Here is a 27,534-nt window from a genome sequence, read left to right as displayed (position 1 = left end):
AATTTTTCCATGTAAAGCTACCGCTGCAGACATAGCTGGTAGCCTTGGGGAGCTGCACAGTAAATCATACTGTGCAGCTAGAAATATCAGCACATTGTCATCACTTCAAGCGTGTGGTGGGTGTTCTGTATGTTCTATTGGCTGAAAGTCACATCACCAGTTAGCCATCCATTCACCTGCCAGGTGCCAACTTGCAATGATATGCTTTTTACCAATGCAGCTTACAGGAAAGCAGATGGCAAACTGTACGGCACACTATATATTTACTAAGCACATATGAATGGCTGTGTTCAGCAAATTGATGGTAATTTTTGTGCAATTACTTCATTGCTCAAACATTTGCAACTTTGTTTCTTTACAAATTCCAACAGATGTTGAAGTGCCTGATACGTAAATATTCTCTGGCCTGTAAGGATCATTTACACGCTGATTTTTTTTAAGTCGCACATTTTTGCACAATGTGAAGTTAACTTGGAGTGTATTAACAGAGAAATTTACACTCTTATTGCACAGATAAGTGTTGAAATCCTGGTTAGGCTAGGTTCACACTGCGTTTTCAGCATCCGTTTAACGGATCCGTTTTTTTTAACGTCCAGAAAAATAGGGTCAGCAACGTTTTTTGTCCGTTTTGGTCCGTCAAAAAAAACGGATCCGTTTTTTTTTTTTATAATGGAAGTCAATGGAAAAACGGATGCACACAAATGAATCCGTTTCTTGCAATCAGTTTTTCATGCGTTTTTTGCAAAAAACGGATGCGTTAAACGGATGCTGAAAACGCAGTGTGAACCTAGCCTTAAGCATATACTTCCATACTACCAATTCACTAATTATTGTGCGTCGGTTTGATAAATTGGTTGCTTGTAAGTACATTACTTACAGGCATAAGAATGGCTGTTCAAAAGATACTACATTTTCCCCAGTGTCTGTATAAAACCAGGAGTTGTCAGCTTATCTCAGGCTATAGCATATCTCTTTATTGTATGTTAAGTATAGATCTATCTATATCTTTATGACTGTAGGGATCATAGGGACCTGGAAACTCTCAGAGCCATTAGTGGCCCATCTAGGACATAAGAGGCGAACACAACATGGTAGGTTCAATGTTTATTCAGAGGGGAGGATCAGTCCGAGCAGGATTAGTGCTTTCTCTCAATGAGGTTATTTTTTTAAAAGCTTTTGCAAAAGCAACAGAACTGAGGAGAAGGAGAATGATTCCTGCTGCAAAAGACCCTGCAAGGACGAGCGCACTGAGCCCTGGAGAAGAGAAAAGCCAAAGATTAGGACGAGTCCATGCAGGTACAGTATATGCCAACCACCATTGTGCCAGCTGGTATTAAAGGGGTTAATTAGAAACTGTGCCAGATCTGTCATTTACTAATATGAAACTAAGCTGCAGTTAAACTGAGGACAAGGGTGGCACTGTTTCTGGAAGGAAGTAGTTATTTTCTAATTCTGGAAACCTCTTCAGGCAATGTTCACACAAGTATTTCTGTTCTTTTCAACCAAAACCAGGGGTTGATTGAAAACTGCAAATCTTTCCATTATAATTTTGTCCTGTTCGTTTCACTCCCGTTTTTGGTTGAAAAAAAACTGTTAGAAATACTATGTGTCAACATAGCCCTAAAAAGGACCCATTACCTCTCCTGGAATATCAATTAGAATAACTCGTATTTTGCACAGCAGCAGCTCTGTCTTAGATCTCTACACTGCATTGTTCCTCTTATTCCTTCTGAATATTTATGAATGAACTGACAGCTGGCTGTTGCCATTATCCCAGTCAGAAGGGATTCCCCTGCAGAGCCTGTCAGCACTCATTGGATGTTTTTAGTTTGTGTAGGGAGATAACCCTCAGCTGATAAACAGTTCTCACTATAGTCATAAATTGCTTTGAGGAATTAAAGGGGTTATCTAGCGCATAAAAATTATTAAATAAAGCTTATGCTTACCTCTTTGGACACCCCCTGCGTTCTGTAGTGTCTCTGGTGTCCCCCGCTCGTTGCAGCCACTGTTGCCACTTCTAAGATGAACATGTCTCAGGAGTGGAAGCCCACTCAGCCACTGACTGACTGAGATGGGACACCACTGAGACCATTGATTGGCTGAGCAGGCTGTCACTCCCAGGACAAGTTTGTCTTGGAAGTGGCAGCGACTGCGACCAGCGAGGGACACCAGAGACACTGCCGAATGACGGGGGTGTGGGAAGAACATAAGCTCTTTAAAATTTTTGATATTGTGCTGCAGACATATGGGAAATAGCAAAGTGCCAAATAACCCCTTTATTACATCTTTTATACATAGATAAAATTTACTTAATTGAAATTCCATGTCCTATAGTCTTTAGACAGCAGTCTATGGTTAATTCACCCTCTACTCAAGGAGAGCTGCCAATTTAGGGTATGTGCCCACTAAGGAATCCGGGCAGATCACCCACTGTGGATTCCGCAGCTCACCCCCGCTCGTATCTCCGCCTGTGCCATAGACCATTCTATGCACAGGCAGATTCCGCCGTCTGCCCAAAGCATGAATCTGTTTATTCTTCGGACGGACAGCGGAATCTGCCTGACCTTAGAATGAAGTCCAGTGGAGATGCGCGGGGACACGAGCTGCGAAATCTGCAGCATGTGATCATCCCGGATTCCTTAGCGTGCACATACCCTAAAGGGGTACTCTGGAGAAGAAAAAAAAACATGTCAGAAAGTTATATAGATTTGTAAATTAATTCTATGTAAAAAAAAATAAAAAATCTCAAGTCTTCCAGTACTTAGCTGCTGTATTGCCCTGCAGGAAGTGGTCTATTCTTTCCAATCTGACAGTGTTCTCTTCTGCAACCTCTGTCTGTGTCAGGAACTGCCCAGAGCAGGAGAGGTTTCTTATGGGAATTTGACATGGTCAGAGGTGGCAGTAGGGAGCACTGTGTGTGTCAGACTGGAAAGAATACTACACTCCTTGCAGTGGCCAGGACTGTATTCAGAACTGTGGACAGAAAGCCTGTGAAAAGATGCTTCCCTCTAACTAAATATGAGAGCACTGCTATCCCATTATCCTCTAATCTTCACCATTCAGGGCATGACATACCAGACTCTGGTTCCACTATGCTGGTCCTGACACTTCCAGCCAGCTGGATGGGACCACAAGACACAACCTTTCTGTATGGGTCACTCAGGTCTCTCTTATGTCGTATGGAGCTGGGCTGCAGGGGACACCGGAAATAAATATTTACCATGAAACATTTGAACACTATAATGTTCAGGAGCAAGTGTTACTCCTACTGCTGCATTATAATGCTATTACACAGCTCCTCTAAGAGGGCCGCACGTACCTGCTGGTTGCAATGTGTGACGTTGTACTGGCAGAGCCAGATACGGCAGTGCAGGTAAACTTCCTGATACTCTATGAAGCGGAACATCTGAAGGGAGAAGCGACTCAGTGACTGGTTTCCAAAGTCAATAACATCCACCGTGGAGTCATTAGCAATCCTGTAAGACGACAGAAGCAATGAATCACTGGAGAACCTGCTGTCTCCTCCACAGCCCAGTAATAAAAGCCTCAGGAGAAGACAAGTGTGAGGATCCACCTTCCCCTTTAATGTTACTAAAGGTGGAACTTGAAGCATACCCATTGGTGATAAGGAGATGCCGGACTGCACTGCCATGGTGAGCCCATGGTGTGGCCCAGCATTCCTCCAGCTTTAGGGTAAAGTAGTTCTGTGGGCCGTGACCATGGATCTGCAGCTGGACATACAAGTGACGATTCAGAGGGATGACAGGGAGGTGAGCGTATGGTTCTAGGTACTCCTCTGTGGGATGAAGCGTCATTGTGACATTGAATTCTCCTTCTTTGACCATGAAAGTTACCAATCTGAATATAAAGAAAGGAAGCAGAAGTGGTCAGGTGGGACAGGCCCTTTTCTGAGTGCATCAGAGAATCTACTTACATGACCAAAAAAAAGACTGTACAAATCTTTATGCAGCAGATGAGTTGGAGTATAGTTCAGGGACTACAATACAGTTCTTTATTCTCTACTTACGCAGCGCTAGTGACAAGAGGGAACGGCAGGGACACAACCTGGTCATAGCGATATATGCAGGAGAAGCCAATCTGGATGCCAGGGGACCTGGATATCATAGGGCTGGGCACCTCTGCCCTCTCCATAGCTGTACTTGTACTGAGCTCATTGGTGTAGATAAGATGGCTGCCATTCACCTGTTACAGATGATAAATGACAGGACAAATAAAATTCAATCAAGTAAAGCAGAGGTGGTGCAATCTCAAATGGTGACCAAGGTGGTGGTTTTAGGTTTTAGAATATGTTGGATGGGCAATTGTTCTTCTACTTGTCCCTTGATGCTCCTTTCTTGTCAAATCCATCAAATCATAAACCGTGCCCCCCTCCTAATAGCACCTTAAGCAACTGCCAACTCAAACAACCTCATGTCAACTTAAAGTGTCACTGTTACACAAAACATTTGACATGTCAAAAGTTTTGATTGGTCCGGGTCTGAGTGTTTAGACCCATATCGATCAGGAGAAAGAGTAGGGAAAGGACCACATCGCAGCACGCCCTTTCCAGCTCTATGGAGTCTGGCTCCATTATAAGTCGGACTTTTTTTTTTTTCATACTCAGATAAAATTGTGGATGTGCTGCAGTGCGTTTTCTCCCCGCTCATTCTCCCGATCGGTATGGGTCTGAACACGCAGACCTGGACTGATCCAAAACTTTTGACATGTCAAAAGAGTTTTTTGTAACTAAAGTGACACCAACTAATTTTCTGGTTGAGGGAGACAATATCCTCTAGGCCGACTCTGGAGATCACAGCATGCCCCAAACTTGTAAAACAGGACTGAGGTTCCCCTTACCTGGACCTTAGTGCCGCACAGAGTGTGATTTTCATGGGTCAGTGTGACAGAGGCATACAGCTCAGACATGTCCAGCAGTTTACATGCTGCGTTGGACAGGTGTAAGAAGGACATGTTCACATTCAGATGATGGAGTGCGCTCTTTAGGACATGGAAGGTCATCTTGTCTGGATCACAGCTCAGCTGGAGCTGTAGATCTGAAAATAAAAACAAACTTAGATAGGATCCAGCACCCTGTCCCACCCATTAAGTATATACATGCCACTCTACCTTGGCACATGTTACCCATGAAGCCTGGTTTACACAGGCAATGAGGTTGTCCATTGAGCATGTTGCATGTTCCTTGATTCTCACATATATTAGTAGGACAAGCAGCGCCCATCCTGAAGGTGGCTGCAGGCTCTGTGCTCTGCTCCAAGGGCCACGGGTCCCGGTAGAAGACATGCACATTATCTTCACCATCTTTTCCTGAATGAAGAAGAATGGGTGTAAGGGAAAAAAAACTTAAAAGATGAGTGAAAAGAGAAGTGGTGCATGGAGGAGCTGCCACAGTCCCACAACTTACCATCAACCTGCTCTGAACTGACCAAAACCATCAGGCCTAGCGCTGCAACTAACCACCAGTGAGTACCCAGGGGCGCCATCTGTACAACAAAACAGAGATGGTAACCTAAAGCTCCACATACACATCCCATACCACAACACATGGACAAGTCATTGGCCAGAAAGCCTCCAAACCAATGCAGCTTCTATTGCTGAATCACTACTGACCAAGTCCAGACAGCTGCTCTCTGTTATCAGCCACTGTATGTTCTAACATTAGGTATAGTCTAATGCATGGGTTTCCAAACTTCAGCCCTCCAGCTGTTGCAAAAGTACATTTCCCATCATGCCTGGACAGGAAAATCCAAGGCTTTAGCTGTGCAGGCATAATGGGAGTTGTGGTTTCACAACAGCTGGAGGGCCGCAGCTGAGACCCATGCTCCAATGCAATCCTAGATCATGAAAGTCTGCTGTACCTTTCAGGGCCGCCATGTGACATTTGCTGTACTTTATGTATCAAATTGGGAAATGTGATGTATATAACTAGCGTGAGTATATAGGAGGAAGTTATACATAGTTTAAAATGTGTGCGGATGTCTAAATGACACCATAAGGGTTATATATTTAACATGTAGGGAGAGGTGATGTATTTAAAAGGAATCTGTCAGCAGTAATTCATGTTCCAAACTGACACTATATCTGTTGGGAAAAGATACCATGTGTCTCCTTTTCCTAAGTCCCAAGCAGGGTCAGGGATGGAAGGAGGTGTTACAGCCTGGTGCACATCAGGAGCTCAGGAAAGCCTCTGACTCTTACTATAGATTAAAGCCACTTTCTACATTCTAGAAGCACAAATGAATATATGAAAGGTACCATGTGTGTTAGCAGTTTGGAATGTGTATTGCAGGTAATAGATTCTTTCTGACATTCAGATGTGACCATGAGAGGAATATAACATTCAGATATTCAGACATTCAGATGTGAACATGAGAGGAATATAACATGTAGGGTGCATATGTAGGGGAGAGGTCATGTATATAGCATGTACAAGTGTATATGGCAGAGAACAGGGATGTATATAATGTAAAGAGGTGGAGGGGAAAGGTGATGTATAGAACAAGTAAGAATGTATATGGCAGGTAACAGTAACAATCCAAAGTGTGACAACACTGTGTAGATACCTGGTGGACAGCTCCGTGGGTGGATGTCGAATGTTCAACCAGCACACTAAATCATCCAACAAGAACGTAAATGTTCATCAAGGCGATGTTTTGGTTCCTCTATAGCAGTGTCTCTTAACTCCAGTCTTAACATAACCCCAACAGGTCATGATTTAAGGAAATACCCAATACACTGACTAGTATTATATCACTATATATAGGAAATCCCCTCATCACCACCTGCTGGGGAACACTGCTCTATGGAACCATTATCACTAGAGGAACCGAAACATCACCTCTCTTGCTGACGGGTAATAAAAATTTACATTTTTACCTAAAAATTCAGTGTGCTTCTCTTTCTACTGGCAGGGAATATAAAGAGGAGAGGGGGGCTGTATATAACATGTGGGAAGTATATAAAGAGGAGAGGGGGATGTATATAACACGTGGGAAGTATATGGAGAGGAGAGGGGGATGTATATAACACGTGGGAAGTATATGGAGAGGAGAGGGGGATGTATATAACACGTGGGAAGTATATGGAGGGGAGAGGGGGATGTATATAACACGTGGGAAGTATATGAAGAGGAGAGGGGGATGTATATAACATGTGGGAAGTATATGGAGAGGAGAGGGGGATGTATATAACACGTGGGAAGTATATGAAGAGGAGAGGGGGATGTATAGAACGCGTGGGAAGTATATGAAGAGGAGAGGGGGATGTATAGAACACGTGGGAAGTATATGAAAAGGAGAGCGGGATGTATATAACACGTAAGAGGTATATGGAGAGGAAAGGGGGATGTATATAACACGTGGGAAGTATATGGAGAGGAGAGGGGGATGTATATAACACGTAAGAGGTATATGGAGAGGAAAGGGGGATGTATATAACACGTAAGAGGTATATGGAGAGGAGAGGGGGATGTATATAACACGTAAGAGGTATATGGAGAGGAAAGGGGGATGTATATAACACGTAAGAAGTATATGGAGAGGAGAGGGGGATGTATATAACACGTAAGAGGTATATGGAAAGGAGAGGGGGATGTATATAACACGTAAGAGGTATATGAAAAGGAGAGGGGGATGTATATAACACGTATTATATAAAGTCTTAGATTAAAAGAGAATATATAGTGGGGAAAATTATGTATATAACATGCAGTGATGGATTAAGAGATATGCATATAAAAAGCTGTATATTGATGAGATATTTATAATGTGTAAGGGGTATATATGGCGGGGAGAGATGCTGTATACAAGATGTATGGGGTGTATAAAAAGGGGAAATTTATAGAATATGTAGGGGTGTATAAGGCAGCTAGGTGATATATATATATATATATACACACACACACAGTGATGCATATAAAGAGGGGGAGGGAATTATATACGGTGAAATATATATCATGCAGGTGTATATATAGTGGTGATGGGTGTCACATGTAAGGCATGTATATGGCAGGAATGGGAATGTGTATAACATTTTGATGTGTCAAGGCAATGGATATAACATATATAGGAAGCATATAGAGGAGGAGGTGATGTATATAACAATGGTAGCATACAGAGAACATATGCAGGGAGCACAGAGGGGGATGCGATGTATATAACATATAGGGAGCACACAGAGGGGGATGCGATGTATATAACATATAGGGAGCACACAGAGGGGGATGCGATGTATATAACATATAGGGAGCACACAGAGGGGGATGCGATGTATATAACATATAGGGAGCACACAGAGGGGGATGCGATGTATATAACATATAGGGAGCACACAGAGGGGGATGCGATGTATATAACATATAGGGAGCACACAGAGGGGGATGCGATGTATATAACATATAGGGAGCACACAGAGGGGGATGCGATGTATATAACATATAGGGAGCACACAGAGGGGGATGCGATGTATATAACATATAGGGAGCACACAGAGGGGGATGCGATGTATATAACATATAGGGAGCACACAGAGGGGGATGCGATGTATATAACATATAGGGAGCACACAGAGGGGGAATGCGATGTATATAACATATAGGGAGCACACAGAGGGGGAATGCGATGTATATAACATATAGGGAGCACACAGAGGGGGAATGCGATGTATATAACATATAGGGAGCACACAGAGGGGGAATGCGATGTATATAACATATAGGGAGCACACAGAGGGGGAATGCGATGTATATAACATATAGGGAGCACACAGAGGGGGAATGCGATGTATATAACATATAGGGAGCACACAGAGGGGGAATGCGATGTATATAACATATAGGGAGCACACAGAGGGGGAATGCGATGTATATAACATATAGGGAGCACACAGAGGGGGAATGCGATGTATATAACATATAGGGAGCACACAGAGGGGGAATGCGATGTATATAACATATAGGGAGCACACAGAGGGGGAATGCGATGTATATAACATATAGGGAGCACACAGAGGGGGAATGCGATGTATATAACATATAGGGAGCACACAGAGGGGGAATGCGATGTATATAACATATAGGGAGCACACAGAGGGGGAATGCGATGTATATAACATATAGGGAGCACACAGAGGGGGAATGCGATGTATATAACATATAGGGAGCACACAGAGGGGGAATGCGATGTATATAACATATAGGGAGCACACAGAGGGGGAATGCGATGTATATAACATATAGGGAGCACACAGAGGGGGAATGCGATGTATATAACATATAGGGAGCACACAGAGGGGGAATGCGATGTATATAACATATAGGGAGCACACAGAGGGGGAATGCGATGTATATAACATATAGGGAGCACACAGAGGGGAATGCGATGTATATAAGAGCACACAGAGGGGAATGCGATGTATATAACATATAGGGAGCACACAGAGGGGAATGCGATGTATATAAGAGCACACAGAGGGGGATGTGATGTATATAACATAGGGAGCACACAGAGGGGGATGTGATGTATATAACATATAGGGAGCACACAGAGGGGGATGTGATGTATATAACATATAGGGAGCACACAGAGGGGGATGCGATGTATATAAGAGCACACAGAGGGGAATGCGATGTATATAACATATAGGGAGCACACAGAGGGGAATGCGATGTATATAAGAGCACACAGAGGGGGATGTGATGTATATAACATATAGGGAGCACACAGAGGGGGATGTGATGTATATAACATATAGGGAGCACACAGAGGGGGATGTGATGTATATAACATAGGGAGCACACAGAGGGGAATGCGATGTATATAACATAGGGAGCACACAGAGGGGAATGCGATGTATATAACATATAGGGAGCACACAGAGGGGGATGTGATGTATATAACATAGGGAGCACACAGAGGGGAATGCGATGTATATAACATAGGGAGCACACAGAGGGGAATGCGATGTATATAACATATAGGGAGCACACAGAGGGGAATGCGATGTATATAACATATAGGGAGCACACAGAGGGGGATGCGATGTATATAACATATAGGGAGCACACAGAGGGGGATGCGATGTATATAACATAGGGAGCACACAGAGGGGAATGCGATGTATATAACATATAGGGAGCACACAGAGGGGAATGCGATGTATATAACATATAGGGAGCACACAGAGGGGGATGCGATGTATATAACATATAGGGAGCACACAGAGGGGGAATGCGATGTATATAACATATAGGGAGCACACAGAGGGGGAATGCGATGTATATAACATATAGGGAGCACACAGAGGGGGAATGCGATGTATATAACATATAGGGAGCACACAGAGGGGGAATGCGATGTATATAACATATAGGGAGCACACAGAGGGGGATGCGATGTATATAACATAGGGAGCACACAGAGGGGAATGCGATGTATATAACATATAGGGAGCACACAGAGGGGAATGCGATGTATAATGTGTAGAGGTGTATCTGAAGAGGGAGTATGTGTGTATATGTATGTATGTGTATATATATATGTATGTGTATATATATATATATATATATATATATATATATATATATATATATATATATATATATATGCACGAATCCCCGTGAAATAACGCTATAAATCACCATGTGAACGCCACGCTCCAACCGACCCCATTCTCTCCCCTCTCCTCCCCCTTATAAAGTAGCAGATGTCAATCATCAGGTTTGTTTCCTGTTCTCTTCTCCCATCAGCCACCGCGTTCCAGGTAACGCAGCTTAGTCCGCGAAGAGCGGGACTACATTTCCCTGTAGCCTCTGCGCTCTGCTTCCGGTTCTGTTGCCGAGCAACCGGACGCGCAGAAGAAACGTGCAGGTAAGACTTATCATAAGCATCAGGGTAATAATAAGAGTGATTTTGGCTTCCACACTATCTCCCTATCATCATATTATCCGGAGCCCCATGCCCTCCACACTGTTATCATCATAACCATCAGCATTGCCTGCACTGTGACCATCATGGCATGTCTGTTCTGTACCAGGTGAAGACAACAGCAGTACACAACAGCAAGGGTTTCTACTTTTTACATAGTCTTTCCTAAGCCTGAGGCTGGACATTTTCTTCATGTATACTTGATCAAGTCCATCCAACTTAAAGTGGTTGTCCAGCCCCTCTGCCAGCTGTTCGGTGCCCACACTACAGTGAGAACAGAGCTGGAGGCAGTGGGCACTGTGCCCTGTGTAGTATCCGGTTACTGCAGTCGCAGCTACTAGTGAAGTGAAAAGGGGGATGAGAGAGGGTTTAACAAGTCACTGTCGTTTAAATTTCTTTTGCAGAAATGAACAGTACAGGCAATTTTAAGAAACTTTGTAATTGGGGTTATTAGCCGAAAAATGCATTTTTATCATGAAAAAGCAGATTGAAGCTCCCCCCTGTCTTTATGATTGTCTATGGAGAGGGGAGGGGTGGAGGGAGATGAGGCACCAAAACAGGACAACAAAGAGTTAATTTACTGCTACATCACCGGCTATCTCCTCTGACAGTCAACGCTGACCTCTAAATACCGCTTTCACACAGATCCCGCTGTGTAATCATTTGTTCTCTGCTCTCTGCTGCCAACTAATCTCCCTCCCCCCCCCCCTCTATAGGTTACACAGGGCCCGACTGATGTAAAAGATTCGAGATTTCCTAATAATGAGCAGTGGATGAGAAAGAGGAGGGGGGGACCTGGGAAAGTCTTTTTGAATGCAAATAATGGCATATTTGCCTAATAAACCTAATTACAAAGTTTCTTAAAATCACCTGGCCTATTGATTAAACATTGACATTTTATGTCAGGTGTATCCATCAGTTGTCAATATGGTGCTGTTCCTACATTTGTTTTGTTCCTTACCAGGTGTCATGGAGGCTTTAGAGGAGGTGGATGAGCGTGGAATTGAGGAGGTAGACATCCTGGATGACCAGGAGCTGCACCATATACAGGAGCACATAGAGCTCATTGAAGTGACGGACGCCTTCAGGTGAGCAATGTCCAGTGATGCAGTGCAGGTGACAGGACATGGCATCAACTGCACCTTCTGCTATTTACTGAAATCTTCTCTTTGTTTCCCAGAGAAGAGGAAGGAGTCGCAGATGTCACAAGATTCCCATTATCCTACACAGAGAATTCACCTAAGGAGCAGACGCTGCTGAACCTGGCCGAGAACTTCTGCCGTCAGTACACACACCTCTACCCTGACAGGAAGCCGCTCTTCAGGTCCCCATTAAATGAGTGTGGGGTGGAGGTAAGCGTGTATAAGATGGGACATGCATTGATTCACTTGTGTATAAAGGATATTGCAGTGACTGCTTAATGGCATGTGCAAGATGGAAGACATAAGTAGTGTTGAGCTGATCTGTCAAAGTGTTCGAGTTTGGCAGCTGGAACACTCAGCATTTGATTACCCTTAGCTGCGGAAACTGCATGCTGCCCTAGGGCTGCCAGGAAAACATGGATACAACCTATGGTAATGTCGATGTTTTCCTGGCAGCCCTAGGGCGGCATGCAGTTTCCGCAGCTACGGGTAATCAAATGCAGAGTGTTCCAGCTGCCAAATTCGAACAATTTGACAGATCAGCTCAACACTAGACATAAGGTGAGCGACTCCTGGGGTGTGGAAGATGGAGGATGTCTGTTAACTATCCTTTTTTAGAATAGAACCAAAATAAATACTAAAGCAGCACTATACAAAATTGTGGTAAGTTGGTGCCAGCACATTGCCCTGACCAAGGGCTGATAAATCCAATGCAAAATAGTCCGCAGCACTCCAGATAGTTTGTGCAAAAAAACCTGAGATTTTATTCTGTCAAAATTGATAATTCAAACATGTGAATATAAGCGGCATGTGCAGACGCGATGTTTCGATGACCTCACGCCATCTTTTTCAAGCATGAAAAAAAAAAATGGCGTGAGATCGTCGAAAGGTTTCGTCTGCACATGCCGCTTATATTCACATGTTTGAATTATCGTTTTTGACGGAATAAAATCACAGTTTTTTTGCACGAACTATCTGGAGTGCTGTGGACTATTTTGCATTTTTTTTAGAATGGAAGACACCTAGTGAGTGTGTCATGGAAGATGAAGGATGTGCGGTGACTGTATTGTAGGGTGTGTACAATGGAGGATGTGCGGTGACTGTATTGAGGTGTGTGTCTGATGGAGCATTAACAGAAACGTCTTCTGGTGTGTGTGTAAGATGGGGGACGAGCAGAGACTGTCGGACGAGCAGAGACTGTCTCCTGGTGTGTGTGTAAGATGGGGGACGAGCAGAGACTGTCGGACGAGCAGAGACTGTCTCCTGGTGTGTGTGTGTGTAAGGGCCCTATTCCACGGGACGATTATCGTTCAGATTATCGTTAAATCGTTCGAATCTGAACGATAATCGTTCGGTTGAAATGCAGTTAACGATTAACGACCGAACGAGAAATCGTTGATCGTTTAATAAGACCTGGACCTATTTTTATCGTTGCTCGTTCCCAAATAGTTCGCATTGAATAAGACGTCGTTCGGTCGTTCTCAATAGATACGAACGCAATAGCGAATAAATAGCGAAGAGAAACGATCGCAATTACGATCATAAGTAACGATTATCGTTCCATGGAAATGAGTGAACGTTTTCAGGTCTTTCGCAATAGCGGTCGTTTGAGATCGTTAATCGTTAACGATTATCCAAACGATAATCGTCCCGTGGAATAGGGCCCTAAGATGGGGGACGAGCAGAGACTGTCTCCTGGTGTGTTATATGGATTTGTGCATGCACTCTGCTCACCATCTCAATCTTTTTCTGCATTTACAGAAGTTTGTGTGCACCACGCTGCGACCGACGCTTCTTCCATACCCAGATCTCTACAACTGGGCCGAATGTGCAAATTTTGTGTCAGAATTTTTAACAATGGAACCACTGAACCCAGCGATGGAACCGGTTAGAAGCAGCCTTTCCTAAGTTCCTTACCCATAACTGTTCATATATCAGCATTTATCTTTTCTGCTCTTCATATAACTTATCTTTTTTACTCTTCCCTTACCTCCACCATTCATTCACCTACTCTTCTTTTACCTCCACCATCTTCTTGTCGTTTATAGACACCACTCATTTATCTATTTTTCCTATATCCCATGATTCATTTACCCTATCGTCATATATCTCCACATTTGCTCATCTTCTCTTCCTATAACTTCACAATTCATCCATCTTCTCATATATCCCCACCATGCATTCATCTTTTCTGCTCTTCATAAGTCTCAACAATCCATTAATCGCATCTTTTCATTTGTCTCCACTATTCATTCATGTTCTCTTCTTACATCATCATTCTCCATATATCTCCAGCATTCATTTAACTTCTCTTCTCCACAATATATTTATCTTCATGCTGTTTATTTGTTTCCTCCATTCTTTTAAGTTTTCTTCTCACAACTTTACTATTCATCCTCTCCTAATATATCTCAATCATTAATTAATTAATCCATCCATCCGCTTCTCTGCTGTTCATACGTCTCCACCATTCAGCCATCCTTTCTCTTTTCTTCATATATCTCTAACAATTTTGCCTTCAAATTTCTTCCCTATAGTTTTCTTTCCCATATTCAGTTTTCTTTATGTATTATTAATTATTAGTCTTCCTGTTTCCCTCATTCACCCCCCATATTCTCATTCACAGCCACACCACCTCTTTTCCTCCTACTCGATTCTGCGGGAACAGAAGGGGAATTGCTTTGATTTCTCTGTCTTGCTTTGTTCCTTGCTGCTGGGTGCTGGATACGATGCCTACTGTGTCACCGGCTATGCCACTCGAGAAATGTGTCTTATGGATGAGACGCGGGAAACTTGTCCACTACTGAAAACCTCACAAGAGGTGAGAAAGTGTCCTACTTGTGTCCACCCTGGTCTCTGCTGTGCAGTGGATGGCGCCCACTAAGTAAAACAGCTGAGAAGTGAATCTTGCAGAAATCTGTCTTCCACAAGTTAGGATAGAAACAAGGACTTCCTTGGCTGATGCCCGTCAATGACAAAACTGTACAACCCATATAGATATCAGAGACTGGGTTTTGTTGTTTTCCTTCCAATCTTTTCCCATATAGGTAAATACTTCTAAAACCTGCACCCCTTATTCCCTGACCAGGCTGCCTGTTATTTTAGCAGAGACACCGGACCCTAATAACTCTGAATGACCGTCCAGAGCTGGTGTAGATTTCCATTATGATTTGGCAGACTGTCATGGTCACACCTCTCTAAACCATGCTCCACCCATAAGCATGGTGTAATTGCATTTAAAAAGTCACACATTTTTGTGTAACTGAGCCTTGCAAAAAAATTGCTACTATTTAGACCAAAAACCCTGCATAAAACCTTGAGGCTATGATCACACTGCGTATGATTCCGTCCGTAGTTCGTACGCCGCCGTACAAGTGCGGCTGAAACTACGGGCGTGAGAAAAAATCGACATGCGGCCGGATGTGTGCGAACCGCGAACATACGCCTGTAGTACAGTTATGATTCGAAGCGATCTGAGGCAGGTCATTTACTTGGAAATCTTCGCCCAGCCCCGTAAACCACACAGAACCTTTTGGATCGAAAAATCAAGTTCAATTTGGCTGAAATAAGTACTTTGTACGGGACCGCACTAAAATCCACGGCCGTGAGTTTCAACATTTCCTTCCTCAAACAATGGTCTTGTTCATTTTTCACGGCGCCGTATATGATCCGGCCGTAAGCTCATACGTAGTGTGAATTGTGCGGGCGTATAATGTATACTTTCAAGCAAACGCATCAACCTCAAAACTATGTGCGTATATTCGCGGTTCGCACTACGGACGGAAAGATACGCAGTGTGAAGATAGCCTAAAGGAGGAGTCCCATCTCCCCCTTTTTAGACAGGCCCTGCCGCATACCACTCCCTGGTTCTGTGTGGGGGGAGCGAGAACAGGACTTTTTATTTTTTTAAAATTCCTTAGATTAAACAATGTAAAGAGAGCAATAAACATAACATTTTGCTTAAAATGTGCATGCACGTGTGTTTTCTTTTCCCAATAAACTGCATATTCAGTACATATGACTGACATACCTTTATAGCAAAATTAACATCCCATAGCTAGAATAGGACTTTAGAGGTCCATAGCTGAAAGAGCTTGGCACTCCTGTGTCTTCATCTGACAATACACATGCCTCCAGGGACAACCCAAGCCCTGGAGATATGTGGGATGTCAGAGGGAGACATAGTAAAATTATAAAGAGACCAGCTTCTGACTACCGAGTCCCGTTACTGTCCCGCTACCTCTCTCATAGCTGAGAGGTGATTGGGATCCTAGGCAACCATTGTCAACAGGACAGCGAGAGAAGGGGGCCAAACTTCATTTGCAAAATTGCTTTCTTTTGCATTTCGATCACCTAACAAAAGTATACGTGAGTGGAATACCTCTTTAATACATCCCCCCTTTCCCCAATAATTCCTGTATTATTCTGTAATGCAGAGCCCTGGAGAATCATCTGTAAAGACTCACAAGAAATACAGTGTGCGTCCTCCAAGACAGTTGGTCAGTAAATTTGAACTTGAGCAAGAAATCAAGAAAGAGGCCAAAGTCCAGGCTGCCCACCTCAAAAAACAGGAAGAGGAGGAGCAGCGCTTGGCGGTAAGATTACATGCAAGAGTGCTTGGTATATTAGGTATCTCCATGTAATTCCAAATCATGTGTGCATGCAGACCATGCCCTGCACTGTATAAAGGCTTTGTATGTTGTGTGTAATGAGCACACAGGTGTCTTTTATCATACACTGGGATGCGGCATCACTGACACCCAGGCAGATGATGAGTTGTGGTGTGATCCCTACTGATCATCTTTTCTAGTACGTAATGCTGGTGCAGTATGTCCTACTAATACAGTCTTCACCATCTATGAGTTAACAGCATGATCTGTGTCCACAGGATGCAGAGAGGCCTGGTCCAGATCCCCTGTACGGTCGCAGAGTCCACTGCTGGGTGTTAGTCCTGGCTGGGAAGAGAGAAGTGCCAGACAATTTCTTCATTGATAGCCTGACAGGCAATTCTTATGAAACAAAAGACCCACATTTTCTGGGTATTGAGAGTCTGTGGAATCATGAAAATTACTGGGTCAACATGCAAGACTGTCGCAATGGCTGCAAGGTACCAGGCCTGAAGTTAGGGGTTGTATCATCTGATCATGGATCTGTGTAGATTTTCAAAATCTTTTGGAATTAACTTTGCTTTCCACTTTGGTGAATCCTTTGACAGCAAGCCTGTGTTTAAACTGCAGTGAGTTTTTAATTTCCACACAGTACCACCACAAGGAAAATTAATTATTACACAGAGCCCATTCATATCAATGGGTTGTCAGTGTAAGGCAGAGCAGGATAGGGCTTCCCGAGTTAGAGTAGCTTTTCTACATCTCTATTAGTTTACTGTTACCTAAATATTAAGTTACATTTTGTAACCTGGACAACTCCTATAATATGAACCATGAAGGATGAAGGCAGTGCAGGCAGCATGCAGTGTAGTGTGAGGGAAGTGACATAAGGGCAGTGTAGTCTGTAGATTGGAAGGATTGACATGGGGTGGTGATGTGTGCCAGATAAACACGGGGATTTGGATGATGAACACCATAGAAGGCTATTATATGGTCCATGGGCCTACCTTTTTCTTTTGATAGGATGTGACTTTTGACTTGGGGGATCCTGTGTGCTGGGAATTTATGCTTTTAAGTACCGCAAAGCCCTTGCTGCTCATCCCAGACATGAAGGAGGAGGAAGATGAGGAGGAGGAGGATGGAGACCAGGTAAGGATTAGATGGATCACCTGTCATCAGTATTACTAGAAGTTAACAAGGCTGAGAGTCATGAAATCTGTGTAGCTATGACACATTGTTTTTTTTTTTCTCTAGGACCAGGTGATGCTACATATGCCAGTGTCCTGGGCGCTGCCTATTGTGGTGTCACCAAAAGGTTTGTGCCAGTCTACAACTTACCTCCTTTGACAAGACTAATCCCCCATGAACCCATGTTGGTATGGAGTTATATGTTTATTTTCATTGAGATACTCCAGTACAGCATCTCGTAGAAAACTTGCTAGTTCCTAGTTTATTCACTAAAGAAGGCCAATAGTTGCCAGAATTCCTTTTTTTACCCCTTTTGAATATGTGCACCGCATTTGCCATGTGCCAGTCCTGTGAAATAGACCCTACGTCTAGGTCTTGGTTACATTACATATTTCTCCTAGAACATGACAGTAAATGGTATCTAGATTCGTCACTTTATCCTCTTTCGTTGCTTTTTAAAGGGTTGACAAATTCAGCCTTAGGAGTAAACACGGCGCAATTCAACGGCGGAGCTCTCTGCTTCCTCCCCGCTGAAAGAACTAACATGTTAGTTCTTTAAATGGAGAGCGGCGGCAGTGGACAAGCGTGCGCCCTCTGATTCACTCAAAGCAGCACACTGAGCTCTCCGCCGCGGAATTACGCAGTGTTTACTTAGGCTAGATTCACACACAATGTATCTGCAGCGGATTTCATGCTGCAAAATCTCAGTTAAATCCGCTGCAGATCCATTACCCCCCCCCCCCCCCCCCCCCGCAGACTAGAGCATACTGCACCTGCTCCACGCTCCGGCTTGCTTTGGGGGCTTGTCTGCATGACCCGCTCAGCCAATTAGTGCGGCGGGTTGTGAATCTAGCCTTAGGGTGCCTTCACACATACCGTATCGCTGCGTATTTAACGCTGCGTTTTTGGTGCGATTTTTACATGCGAGTTTTGATTTTTACATGATTTTCATGTGGAAATTAAAACTCGCATGTAAAAATCGCACCAAAAACGCAGCGCTAAAAATGCAGCGATAAATACGCAGCTTTAAATACGCAGCTATACGGTACGTGTGAAGCTACCCTTAGGCTGGGTTTAAACACCGTATATTTCAGGCAGTATTTGGTCCTCATGTCAGGCCCTCATGGCAACCAAAACCAGGAGTGGATTGAAAACACAGAAAGGCTCTGTTCACACAATGTTGAAATTGAGTGGATGGCCGCCATATAACAGTAAATAACGGCCATTATTTCAATACAACAGCCCTTGTTTTAAATAACAGCAAATATTTGCCATTAAATGACGGCCATCCAATTAATTACAACATTATGTGGACATAGCCTTTCTGTGTTTTTTAATCCACTCCTGGTTTTGGTTGCCATGAGGACCAAATGCTGCCTGAAATATACTGTGTGATGTGTAATGTTAATTCAATAAAGCTCTTTGGAATCATAAAAGAAATATACTGTGTGTGAACCCAGCCTTAACCTTCTGTTTGTAATCCTGAAGAACATTTTAGGGTTAGTTCTTCTGTCTTTGACAACGAGTCTCTGTCCCCACCTTTGCTGCATTCTTTAAACATATTTTATCCTTTTATTTTTTTTTCTCCTGTTTTAGTAGCTTAAAGGGGTATTCCCCCCAAGAGCTAAAAAAATGAAATGCTCCCAAACCTAGCTGGTCTTCCTCACCAAGTCCCCCTGAGTATTTTGAGCCGTCTCCCATCTTTCTAGCTGCTGCCGTTCCTGAGTTACAACTTTTTCTAAAACATGGTCTATATCCAAGATAGGAAACTACATTTCCCATCATGCAATGCTTCTGCCTGATGATGGTGAAGTAGCTGAACTGAGACAATGAAGGAGATGATGACAGTGTAGCAGAGCTGAGTTGGCTGTGTCGGTGTAGCAAAGCTGAGTTGGAAGTGACCGTGTAGCAGAGCTGAGTTGGCGGTGACGCCGATGTAGCAGAGCTGAGTTGGCGGGGACGCCGGTGTAGCAGAGCTGAGTTGGCGGGGACGCCGGTGTAGCAGAGCTGAGTTGGCGGGGACGCCGGTGTAGCAGAGCTGAGTTGGCGGGGACGCCGGTGTAGCAGAGCTGAGTTGGCGGGGACGCCGATGTAGCAGAGCTGAGTTGGCGGGGACGCGGGCGATTGCAAGGGGCGGAGCTTGTCACGGGTGATCGCGGGGGCCGAGCTTGCCGCGGGCGATTGGGGGGGGGGGAACCCCCCAAACGTTACCATATTGCATTCTTTTTTGCGATTTCACCAATTTATATCTTCATAAATAATATATTTGGAATTCCATCATACATGTTATGGTAAAATGAATGACGCCATTACACAGTACAACTATTCCTGTAACAAATAAGCCCTTACATGGCCTTGTAGATAAAAAACTGAAAGTGCTGGAGCTCTTAGAAGGGGAGGAGGGAAAAACGGAAACACTAAGATCAAAATTTGTGCGGTCCACTGGGTCATTTTGGGCCTGGTCTTCAAAGGGTTAAATGCTTTATTTTTGTTTATTGCTCTCTTTTATTTATCCTCATTGGTTTTTTTCCCGTTCCTGACCCTTTTATCCCAATAAGGTATACACCGCTTACAGTGAAATTAATATAAATAGGATTTTAAAACTATTCCATTTCGTGTCTGTACTTATTTTTGAGGAAATTATCCTCAGTCTATGGCTGGCTTCACTTGTAGTATTTTATTCCTCATTTCAGTCAGTATTTTTAGCTAAAAAATAAGTGGGTCTATAGCACAGTAGAAGGTACAACTCTTTCCATCATTGTTAGGGTGCGTTTACACAGAAAGATTTATCTGACAGATTTTGGAAGCCAAAGCCAGGAATGGATTTGTAAAGAGGATAGATCCCAGTCTTCCCTTTATGACCTGATCCCTGTTTATAGTCTGTTCCTGGTTTTGGTTTCAAAGATCTGTCAGATAAATCTGTCTGTGTAAACGCACCACTATTCTATGTGTACATTCCACTTTTGGTTTTGACTGAAAGGGGGAGATTTATCAAATTGGTGTAAAGTAGAATTGTCTTAGTTGCCCCTAGCAACCAGATTTCACCTTTCATTTTTCAAAGAATCTGTGAGGAATGAAAGGTGGAATCTGATTGGTTGCTAGGGGCAACTAAGACAATTCTACTTTACACCAGTTTGATAAATCTCCCCCAAAGTACTGACAAAAATATTATGTCTACTCCCAGCCTATGAGAGTCTCTAAAAAAATAGAAGCAGGATCACAGCAAAGAAGGGGTTATACTAAGCATTGGTCTGCTGCTGCTGCTGCTGAAGAGCTAAAGGGGGAGGGGAGAATAAGTGCAACATTGGGGATATACAGCAGTAGGTACACTGTCATTTACACATGGGACAGCTGCCCAGACCTTCATGGGTGTTAAGAGATGAGATGAAGTCTTGATTTACCTTTCCAATTTATTATTGCCAGTCATATGTCAGTTATTGCCATCACAGATTATATCAGTGTTATTGGTCAGACTTGGTCAAGACCCACATTGGTCACCATGAAATTTAAGGATTTGTATGTTTGTCTTTATTAACGCATCATCCCTCAGAGTTTGAAACACGATGTCCTCAGGGGAAGAAGCTTCTACAATACAAAAAGTCCAGGCTAGAGAAATGGGCCCCTTATTTACAGAAGGATGGTCAAATATCCCGTCTCACCCTCTACCAGGACACAGAATGTAAGTTCCCACAAGTTTCCATGATAGACTTGGTTAAAATTCAAATGCTAAGACCCCCACTCCTCTTCCCAGGCTGCAAAGAGTTGCAAGTCCAGGACTGGTTTCAGAATCGAAAGGACAAGTTGGACATGAGGCAGCAGAAGAGACAGTCTGGAGTCACCACTGAATACTTTTCTCCAGGTCGCATGGATGCTCTAAAGGGTAATATGTTGACTCTATGATGGGGGAAGAAAAGAAGAGCATTGCTAAGAAATGATGCTACTAACCTTCCCACTATCTTCTAGTTCACACCTTCCGCTCACTGGCCCCAGAAACAGAGCGCACAATGCTATTTTACCATGAGGCTCGCCTAGATGGATTACAGAAACGGGAGGAGCAACCAAAGGAAATGGTGGAGATCTTTCAGGGTCGGGAGGACTTCCTTTCTTACCGGCACACTCTCTATGGGAAGAGGCCAAAGAAAGTATCCATAGCTGGAGGACCTACTGAGGTCAACCCTCGACCGATCCTGGTACTGACCCTAATCCATCATTCATGAGAAAAGTGACCAGAGATCAGCATTTATTCTTGTTCATCCATACTTTTTATACACACAGTCATTGGTTTAACTTAAGAGGGTGCAGAGATACGTGTCTAGGCCCTATTGCTTAAAGGAGAAGTCCAGCGAAAATGTTATTAAAGTATTGTATTGCCCCCCAAAAGTTATACAAATTACCACTATACACTTATTACGGGAAATGCTTAAAAAGTGCTTTTTTCCCTGCACTTACTACTGCATCAAGGCTTCACTTCCTGAATAAAATGGTGACGTCACGACCCGACTCCCAGAGCTGTGCGAGCTGTGGCTGCTGGAGAGGATGGTGGCAGGGGGACACAGAGGGACACAGGGCACTGGAAGGACACTGAGCATCCCCTTGCCACCATCCTCTCCAGCAGCCACAGCTCGCACAGCTCTGGGAGTCGGGTCGTGACATCACCATTTTATCCAGGAAGTGAAGCCTTGATGCAGTAGTAAGTGCAGGGAAAAATTTACTTTATAAGCATTTCCCCTAAGTGTATAGTGGTAATTTGTATAACTTTTGGGGGGCAATACAATACTGTAATAAAAATTTTCGCCAGACTTCTCCTTTAAGGGGGAAAAAAATGTTCTCTATTACACACATGTAATACAGACAGTCCCCCTGTGTAATATCACACATGTTATAAAGACTCTCCCTTCCCTCCATGTAATGTCACATGTAATACAGACACCCCCCATGTAATATCACAAATGTAACATAGACAATACCTCTGATCTTGTAGATGTTACACAGAGGCTTTTGTCATGTAATATGAAACATGTCATACAGGCACTTTGTAATATTACATGCGTGATATAAGGTGTCAAAGGGCTCCAATGTATTCTGTCATCATTCACAAGAGATTCATCTTCAGGGACTACTTTAATTCATACACCATTTTTTTCTGAATTCCAGATATAATTGTAAATCTTCAAATTTTCTATATTTCTGATAGAAAATCACTGAACGTTTCCATAGAAACCCTGAGAAGTCAGCAAATGAGGATGTGGCTGAGCGGATCTTTTTGATCACTGAGGATCGCATCCATGTACGCTATCAACGGCAAGACGATCACATCACCACATCCACGTGGGAATTCCTGAAGCCAGCCAACCTAGGGGAGAAGGGGGCACATGTGGTGCTAAGCCCTGAAACTTGCATCTCCTACCAGGTGATTGGCAGCTATCCTTTATCAAGTCTGGCACATGTCAGGAGGGGAAGCTACAGGTTGTATAATGGGAGATAACATTCTGTAGGATGCATTGCCGCTCCAGTCCTGCCCCTTGATTCTGTTTACTTGTATGACACTTCCTCCCAGGGCACCCTGATTAGGTCCTGGGCCACCCTGCAGCCAATCACTGGGCTCAGCATAGTCCAGTCTGTGGGTCCTAATTGGTGGTGTAAACCGTGGGTCCATTCAAACTTCCCCCTGCTGCTAAGGGGGTCTTGAATTGTTGTGGAAACATGCAAAGTGTTAATGAGTTCTGTGCATCAGCTCTATTCTTCTTAATAGGGCTTGTGCATGGAACTTGCCAATGCTTGATGTTTCCACTGCAAGCCGTTTGTCCTTTGGCGGCTGCATTTGCAGGTGGAAAAATGTGACAGGTACACTTTTAAAGTAAATCAGTCTGACACTTTGATGCCCTTGAACTGAATGTGCCTGATCCATCTTCTTCACACTTGTTCCTGGCATTACAGAGGGTGCATCTGTATAGTATAAGCTCCAGTTACAACATTACATGATAACGTTATTTATTTGCACTTAAGTGAATGGGTAACATTTAGGGTGCGTTCACACGTAACGGATCCGCAGCGGATTTCTCGCTGCGGATCAGTGCCCTGTACGCCCTATGGGCAGACAAACTTGCAGCAGGATGGACATCCCACTGCGAGTTTGTCAGCAGCCCGCCCCGCTAATCCCCCGCCGCCGGAGCCTATACATCACCTGGTCCGCGCTCCGGCTTGCTTCGGGGATTCCCGGCACGTTCCGCTTGGTCAATCAGTGCGCTGCCCCGGCACAGTGCACTAATTAGCTGAGCGGGACATGAAGACACTGGGAGCCCCGAAGCAAGCCAGAGCGGGGACCTGGTGAAGAGCAGGGCTCTGGCACCGGGGGGGGGGGTTAACGGGGCGGGCTGCTGACAAACTCGCAGCGGGATGTCCATCCTGCTGGGAGTTTGTCTGCCAGAGTGTACAGGGCAGGATTGACATCCCGCTGTGAGTATGTGCGTTAACCCCCCGCAGCCTGTCGGCGACAGCATACATTACCTGCTCAGCGATGCAGCTGCATGTCAGGCTCCTGGCTACGGTCCCGCTCAGCCAATCAGTGCTGCTGTGCCCAGGGGCCGATACAGACATCGCTGGGGGTTCGGAGGTCAGACTCCCCCCATGATCTCTTATTTGTCCCCTATCCTGTGGATAGGGGACAAGTTAATTTTTCTTGGAATACCCCTTTAAACATATATATAGAAATATATATTTCTTACAAGCTTTGTTGTGTGTTGTCCACCAGGTGGAACCATTGGAGAAGTTTAACAAACAGCTCTACGTTTACGAGACTCTTGTTCAGCTCCAGCAGGGGGAGCAGTGCGCTCAGGAGGCAGTTCGGAAATCTGAGGCAGAGGTACACAGCTATACAGTTCTGCTAAGGTGTATTATAATAAAAGGAGATATGAGCTGATGCTTTAATAAGGATACACTGACAGATGTGACACATGCCACAGGTACAGTGCTGGATGATGAGGTAAACTTATGGAGATGACAGTGGTTATACTGACAGATATGACTGATGATGGAATACACTAATGCTGCGTTTACACAGACAGATTTATCTGACAGATTTTGGAAGCCAAAGCCAGGAATGGATTTGAAAAGAGGATAGATCCCAGTCTTTCCTTTATGACCTGTTCCCTGTTTATAGTCTGTTCCTGGTTTGGGCTTCAAAGATCTGTCAGATAAATCTGTCTGTGTAAATGCACCATAAGGGGTGATGGAGTAAACTGGTAGTTGTAAAACAGTGTGATGGATAGAGGGATACACTTCCAATACATTTTGATAGAATTTTGGGGAATTGCTGGATGTGATGGATGTTGGGGGTATACTGATAGATGTGATGTGTACAGTGGCAGATAACTGAGGTATGCTGATGAGTATGACCGTCCACACAGGTGCTAGAGATCCTTTCTAGACGGGCTCAGGAAGAGGCAGATCCACAGCTAACAATTTCTATCTATGACACTGAGAGAAATAAGAAAAGCAAGGAGCAGCGTGCCTCAGAGGTAAGTGGTCACTATGAGAGGTATCTGTTTGGCCCTTAGGGTAAATCATGGATGGATATGATGATAAGCCGTTGTTTTGTCATAGGAGCGTGCTCTACAAGAGGAGAGGCAGCGAAGAGCTGTACTGGAACTGGATTATTTGGCTCCATACTTGGCACTTCTGGGAGACCCTGAGAAGCTGACAAGGGTACAGGCTCAGCAGGTGAAGGAGGACTGTCTGCAGGACCTGAAAAACAGGCTTATTCAGCAAGCCAATCTTATCCAGGCACGCTTTGAGAAGGTAAGTATTGGTCACACAACAAATTACAGCCATAACAGCTGCATTCTGGCACCAAAATGACAAACGTTAAAAAAAAAAAAAAACGGTAGTCAAATGGCCAAAAAAAGGACGTTGTGTGGTCGTGACCGTACAGATTTTTCCATAGGCTCCTTTGTCCCCTATACTGTCTCAGTAATGACCCTGGATATTCTCATAGACTTTTGTGTCCTGCAGACTGAATCCATGGGTGGCTTGTTTACCCCACACATAAATTCTAATCCATGCTTATATAGGAGTTGGACACCACACTCACAGTACATAACTCTACTACATATGTCTCTATAATTTTCCCCACATTAGGAGACCCAAGAGCTGCAGAAGAAGCAGCAGTGGTATCACCAGAACCAGCCATCAATGAACAAGGAGGATGAGGAGGCATACCTAGAGTACTGCTCTGAGGCCATGTTCCGCATCCAGATCCTAGAGACCAGATTGAACAGGTGCTGCTTTGATGTCATTACAACACCCTCATTACTTTGGGTTATGTGCTCTCTGCCTACTTTCTCTTTGGTAAATCTCCGATCATCTTAATCTGATGACTCTTCATATCTGTCCCTTTCCAGGCACAAGGAGTTGGCACCTCAGAAGTACCTGGCCCTTGAAGATCGGCTCAGCAAGGACCCTCGTCTGTGTGAGCAGCTGCTTTCTCTTTAGTCTGAACCTGATAATACTGTCATTTTCCAATTCCCCAGTCAGGAGTCATGTGACCTGTGAGACAGAGAAGAGATGAAGATGGGATGTTCCTTACAAAATGTTTCTGCCTCTGTGATGTACTAAAACTACAAGCGATAGAATAAATGTTGCACAATTGATATACTGCTATACAATCCAGTGCTTTACATTATATAGGAATGACATCACCACTCCCCAGATATGTTATGTAATACAGGAGCTGACATCACCGCTCTCCTCAGCCAAGTCATATTATACAAAAGGCATTACTTTTGAAACTAATTTTTCCATACATAAGGTTAAATCACTGCTCTCCAGATATACAAGTTGTATTATTGAGCAATGACATCACAACTAGAGATGAGCGAATCTAAAGTAGGAACGAAGTGAATGGCTTTGTTCCTATCTGCCTCCTGCTCATCAGGCTGCGGGGCTTTGAAGTCTGCTCCATTCCCTGCCGCTTCTTCCCGGGTGCTGGGAAAAGATGGATCCAGTGCTGGGAAACTTCTCCCAGTTTCCCAGGACTGGATCCATCTTTTCTAAGCACCCGGGGAGAAGCAGCAGGGAGCAAAGCAGACTTCAAAGCCCCGCAGCCTGATGAGCAGGAGGCAGATAGGAACAAAGCCAGGGGCGTAGCTAATGTCTCCTGGGCCCTGGTGCGAGAGGCCAACTTGGGCCCCCCCCCCCCCTCCTTTCACGACCAAGTGATGCTATTGTTGTGTGTGTGTGTGTATATATATATATATATATATATATATATATATATATATATACACAGTGGTGCCTTGGATTATGAGCATAATTCGTTCCAGGACCGTGCTTGTAATCCAAATCCACTCTTAAACCAAAGCAAATTTTCCTATAAGAAATCATGTAAATGCAGACAATTGGTTCCACACCCCAAATATATTTATTATTCTGTACTGTACAGTAATGAAGAGGATGGGAAACACAAGGGTGGACAGAGACTGCAGGGAGTATGAAGGAATGAGCAGGGCAGATGTGGGCACATACATGCAGCACTCTCTGTCCGGGGAGAGAGGGGTTACAGCTATGGAGAGATTAACCCCCCCCACACAGTCCCGTCCCCTGATGTAAGCCCCAGCCTGAAGGGGATCTGCTATGATTTGGAAGGTGTTTAGAGTACAG

At 44.1% G+C, this 27,534-nt stretch overlaps 2 protein-coding genes across 11 annotated transcripts in view; one reads left to right on the top strand and one right to left on the bottom strand.

Moving 5' to 3' along the window:
- Nucleotides 1–1,091: 1,091 nt before the first annotated feature.
- LOC138788506 (pancreatic secretory granule membrane major glycoprotein GP2-like) overlaps nt 1,092–27,534 on the bottom strand; it is a 40,395-nt gene continuing 13,952 nt past the window's right edge. For 4 of the 7 annotated variants that reach the window (XM_069966436.1, XM_069966437.1, XM_069966439.1 and 1 more), the window contains exons 2-10: nt 26,095–26,421; nt 5,423–5,501; nt 5,128–5,325; nt 4,858–5,054; nt 4,028–4,203; nt 3,616–3,858; nt 3,320–3,476; nt 3,076–3,190; nt 1,092–1,254 (exon numbers count right to left, since the gene is read on the bottom strand). In XM_069966436.1, coding sequence (XP_069822537.1) covers nt 1,109–1,254; nt 3,076–3,190; nt 3,320–3,476; nt 3,616–3,858; nt 4,028–4,203; nt 4,858–5,054; nt 5,128–5,325; nt 5,423–5,501 — 1,311 coding nt within the window. In that variant the 5' untranslated portion in view covers nt 26,095–26,421 and the 3' untranslated portion in view covers nt 1,092–1,108. Of the gene's footprint in view, nt 1,255–3,075; nt 3,191–3,319; nt 3,477–3,615; nt 3,859–4,027; nt 4,204–4,857; nt 5,055–5,127; nt 5,326–5,422; nt 5,502–6,581; nt 6,652–10,654; nt 10,739–26,094; nt 26,422–27,534 lie in introns of those variants that run through there. The other 3 variants (XM_069966438.1, XM_069966435.1, XM_069966442.1) reach the window with 3 other exon arrangements.
- On the top strand, nt 10,781–26,512 carry DRC7 (dynein regulatory complex subunit 7). Of its 4 annotated transcripts, none has more exons than XM_069966429.1 (18): nt 10,781–10,883; nt 11,905–12,028; nt 12,121–12,292; nt 13,844–13,969; nt 14,709–14,903; nt 16,519–16,677; nt 16,971–17,189; nt 17,713–17,838; nt 17,944–18,004; nt 21,428–21,556; nt 21,629–21,757; nt 21,841–22,067; nt 23,072–23,287; nt 24,629–24,739; nt 25,284–25,394; nt 25,480–25,674; nt 26,014–26,153; nt 26,277–26,512. In XM_069966429.1, the coding sequence occupies exons 2-18, from the start codon at nt 11,910–11,912 to the stop codon at nt 26,365–26,367; spliced, it is 2,526 nt and encodes an 841-aa protein (XP_069822530.1). In that variant the 5' UTR covers nt 10,781–10,883; nt 11,905–11,909; the 3' UTR covers nt 26,368–26,512. The 4 variants fall into 4 exon arrangements, with proteins under 4 accessions (XP_069822530.1, XP_069822532.1, XP_069822533.1 ...); XM_069966430.1 differs by lacking the exon at nt 10,781–10,883 and adding an exon at nt 10,917–11,049; XM_069966431.1 differs by lacking the exon at nt 16,971–17,189.

Source organism: Dendropsophus ebraccatus, chromosome 4 (assembly GCF_027789765.1).
Source record: "Dendropsophus ebraccatus isolate aDenEbr1 chromosome 4, aDenEbr1.pat, whole genome shotgun sequence".
NCBI classification, from domain to species: Eukaryota; Metazoa; Chordata; class Amphibia; order Anura; family Hylidae; genus Dendropsophus; species Dendropsophus ebraccatus.
Note: the sequence above shows the minus strand (reverse complement) of the source record. Positions and strands in the feature narration are given on the sequence as shown.

What these genes read in the sequence shown, in the direction of transcription:
- DRC7 (XM_069966429.1), top strand. Translation starts at nt 11,910, where the DNA reads ATGGAGGCTTTAGAGGAGGTGGATGAGCGTGGAATTGAGGAGGTAGAC. An exon ending in TATTGTGGTGTCACCAAAAG is followed by an intron (nt 18,005 to 21,427) that starts GTTTGTGCCAGT and finishes ATCATCCCTCAG; the next exon opens with AGTTTGAAACACGATGTCCT. An exon ending in TCGCATGGATGCTCTAAAGG is followed by an intron (nt 21,758 to 21,840) that starts GTAATATGTTGA and finishes ACTATCTTCTAG; the next exon opens with TTCACACCTTCCGCTCACTG.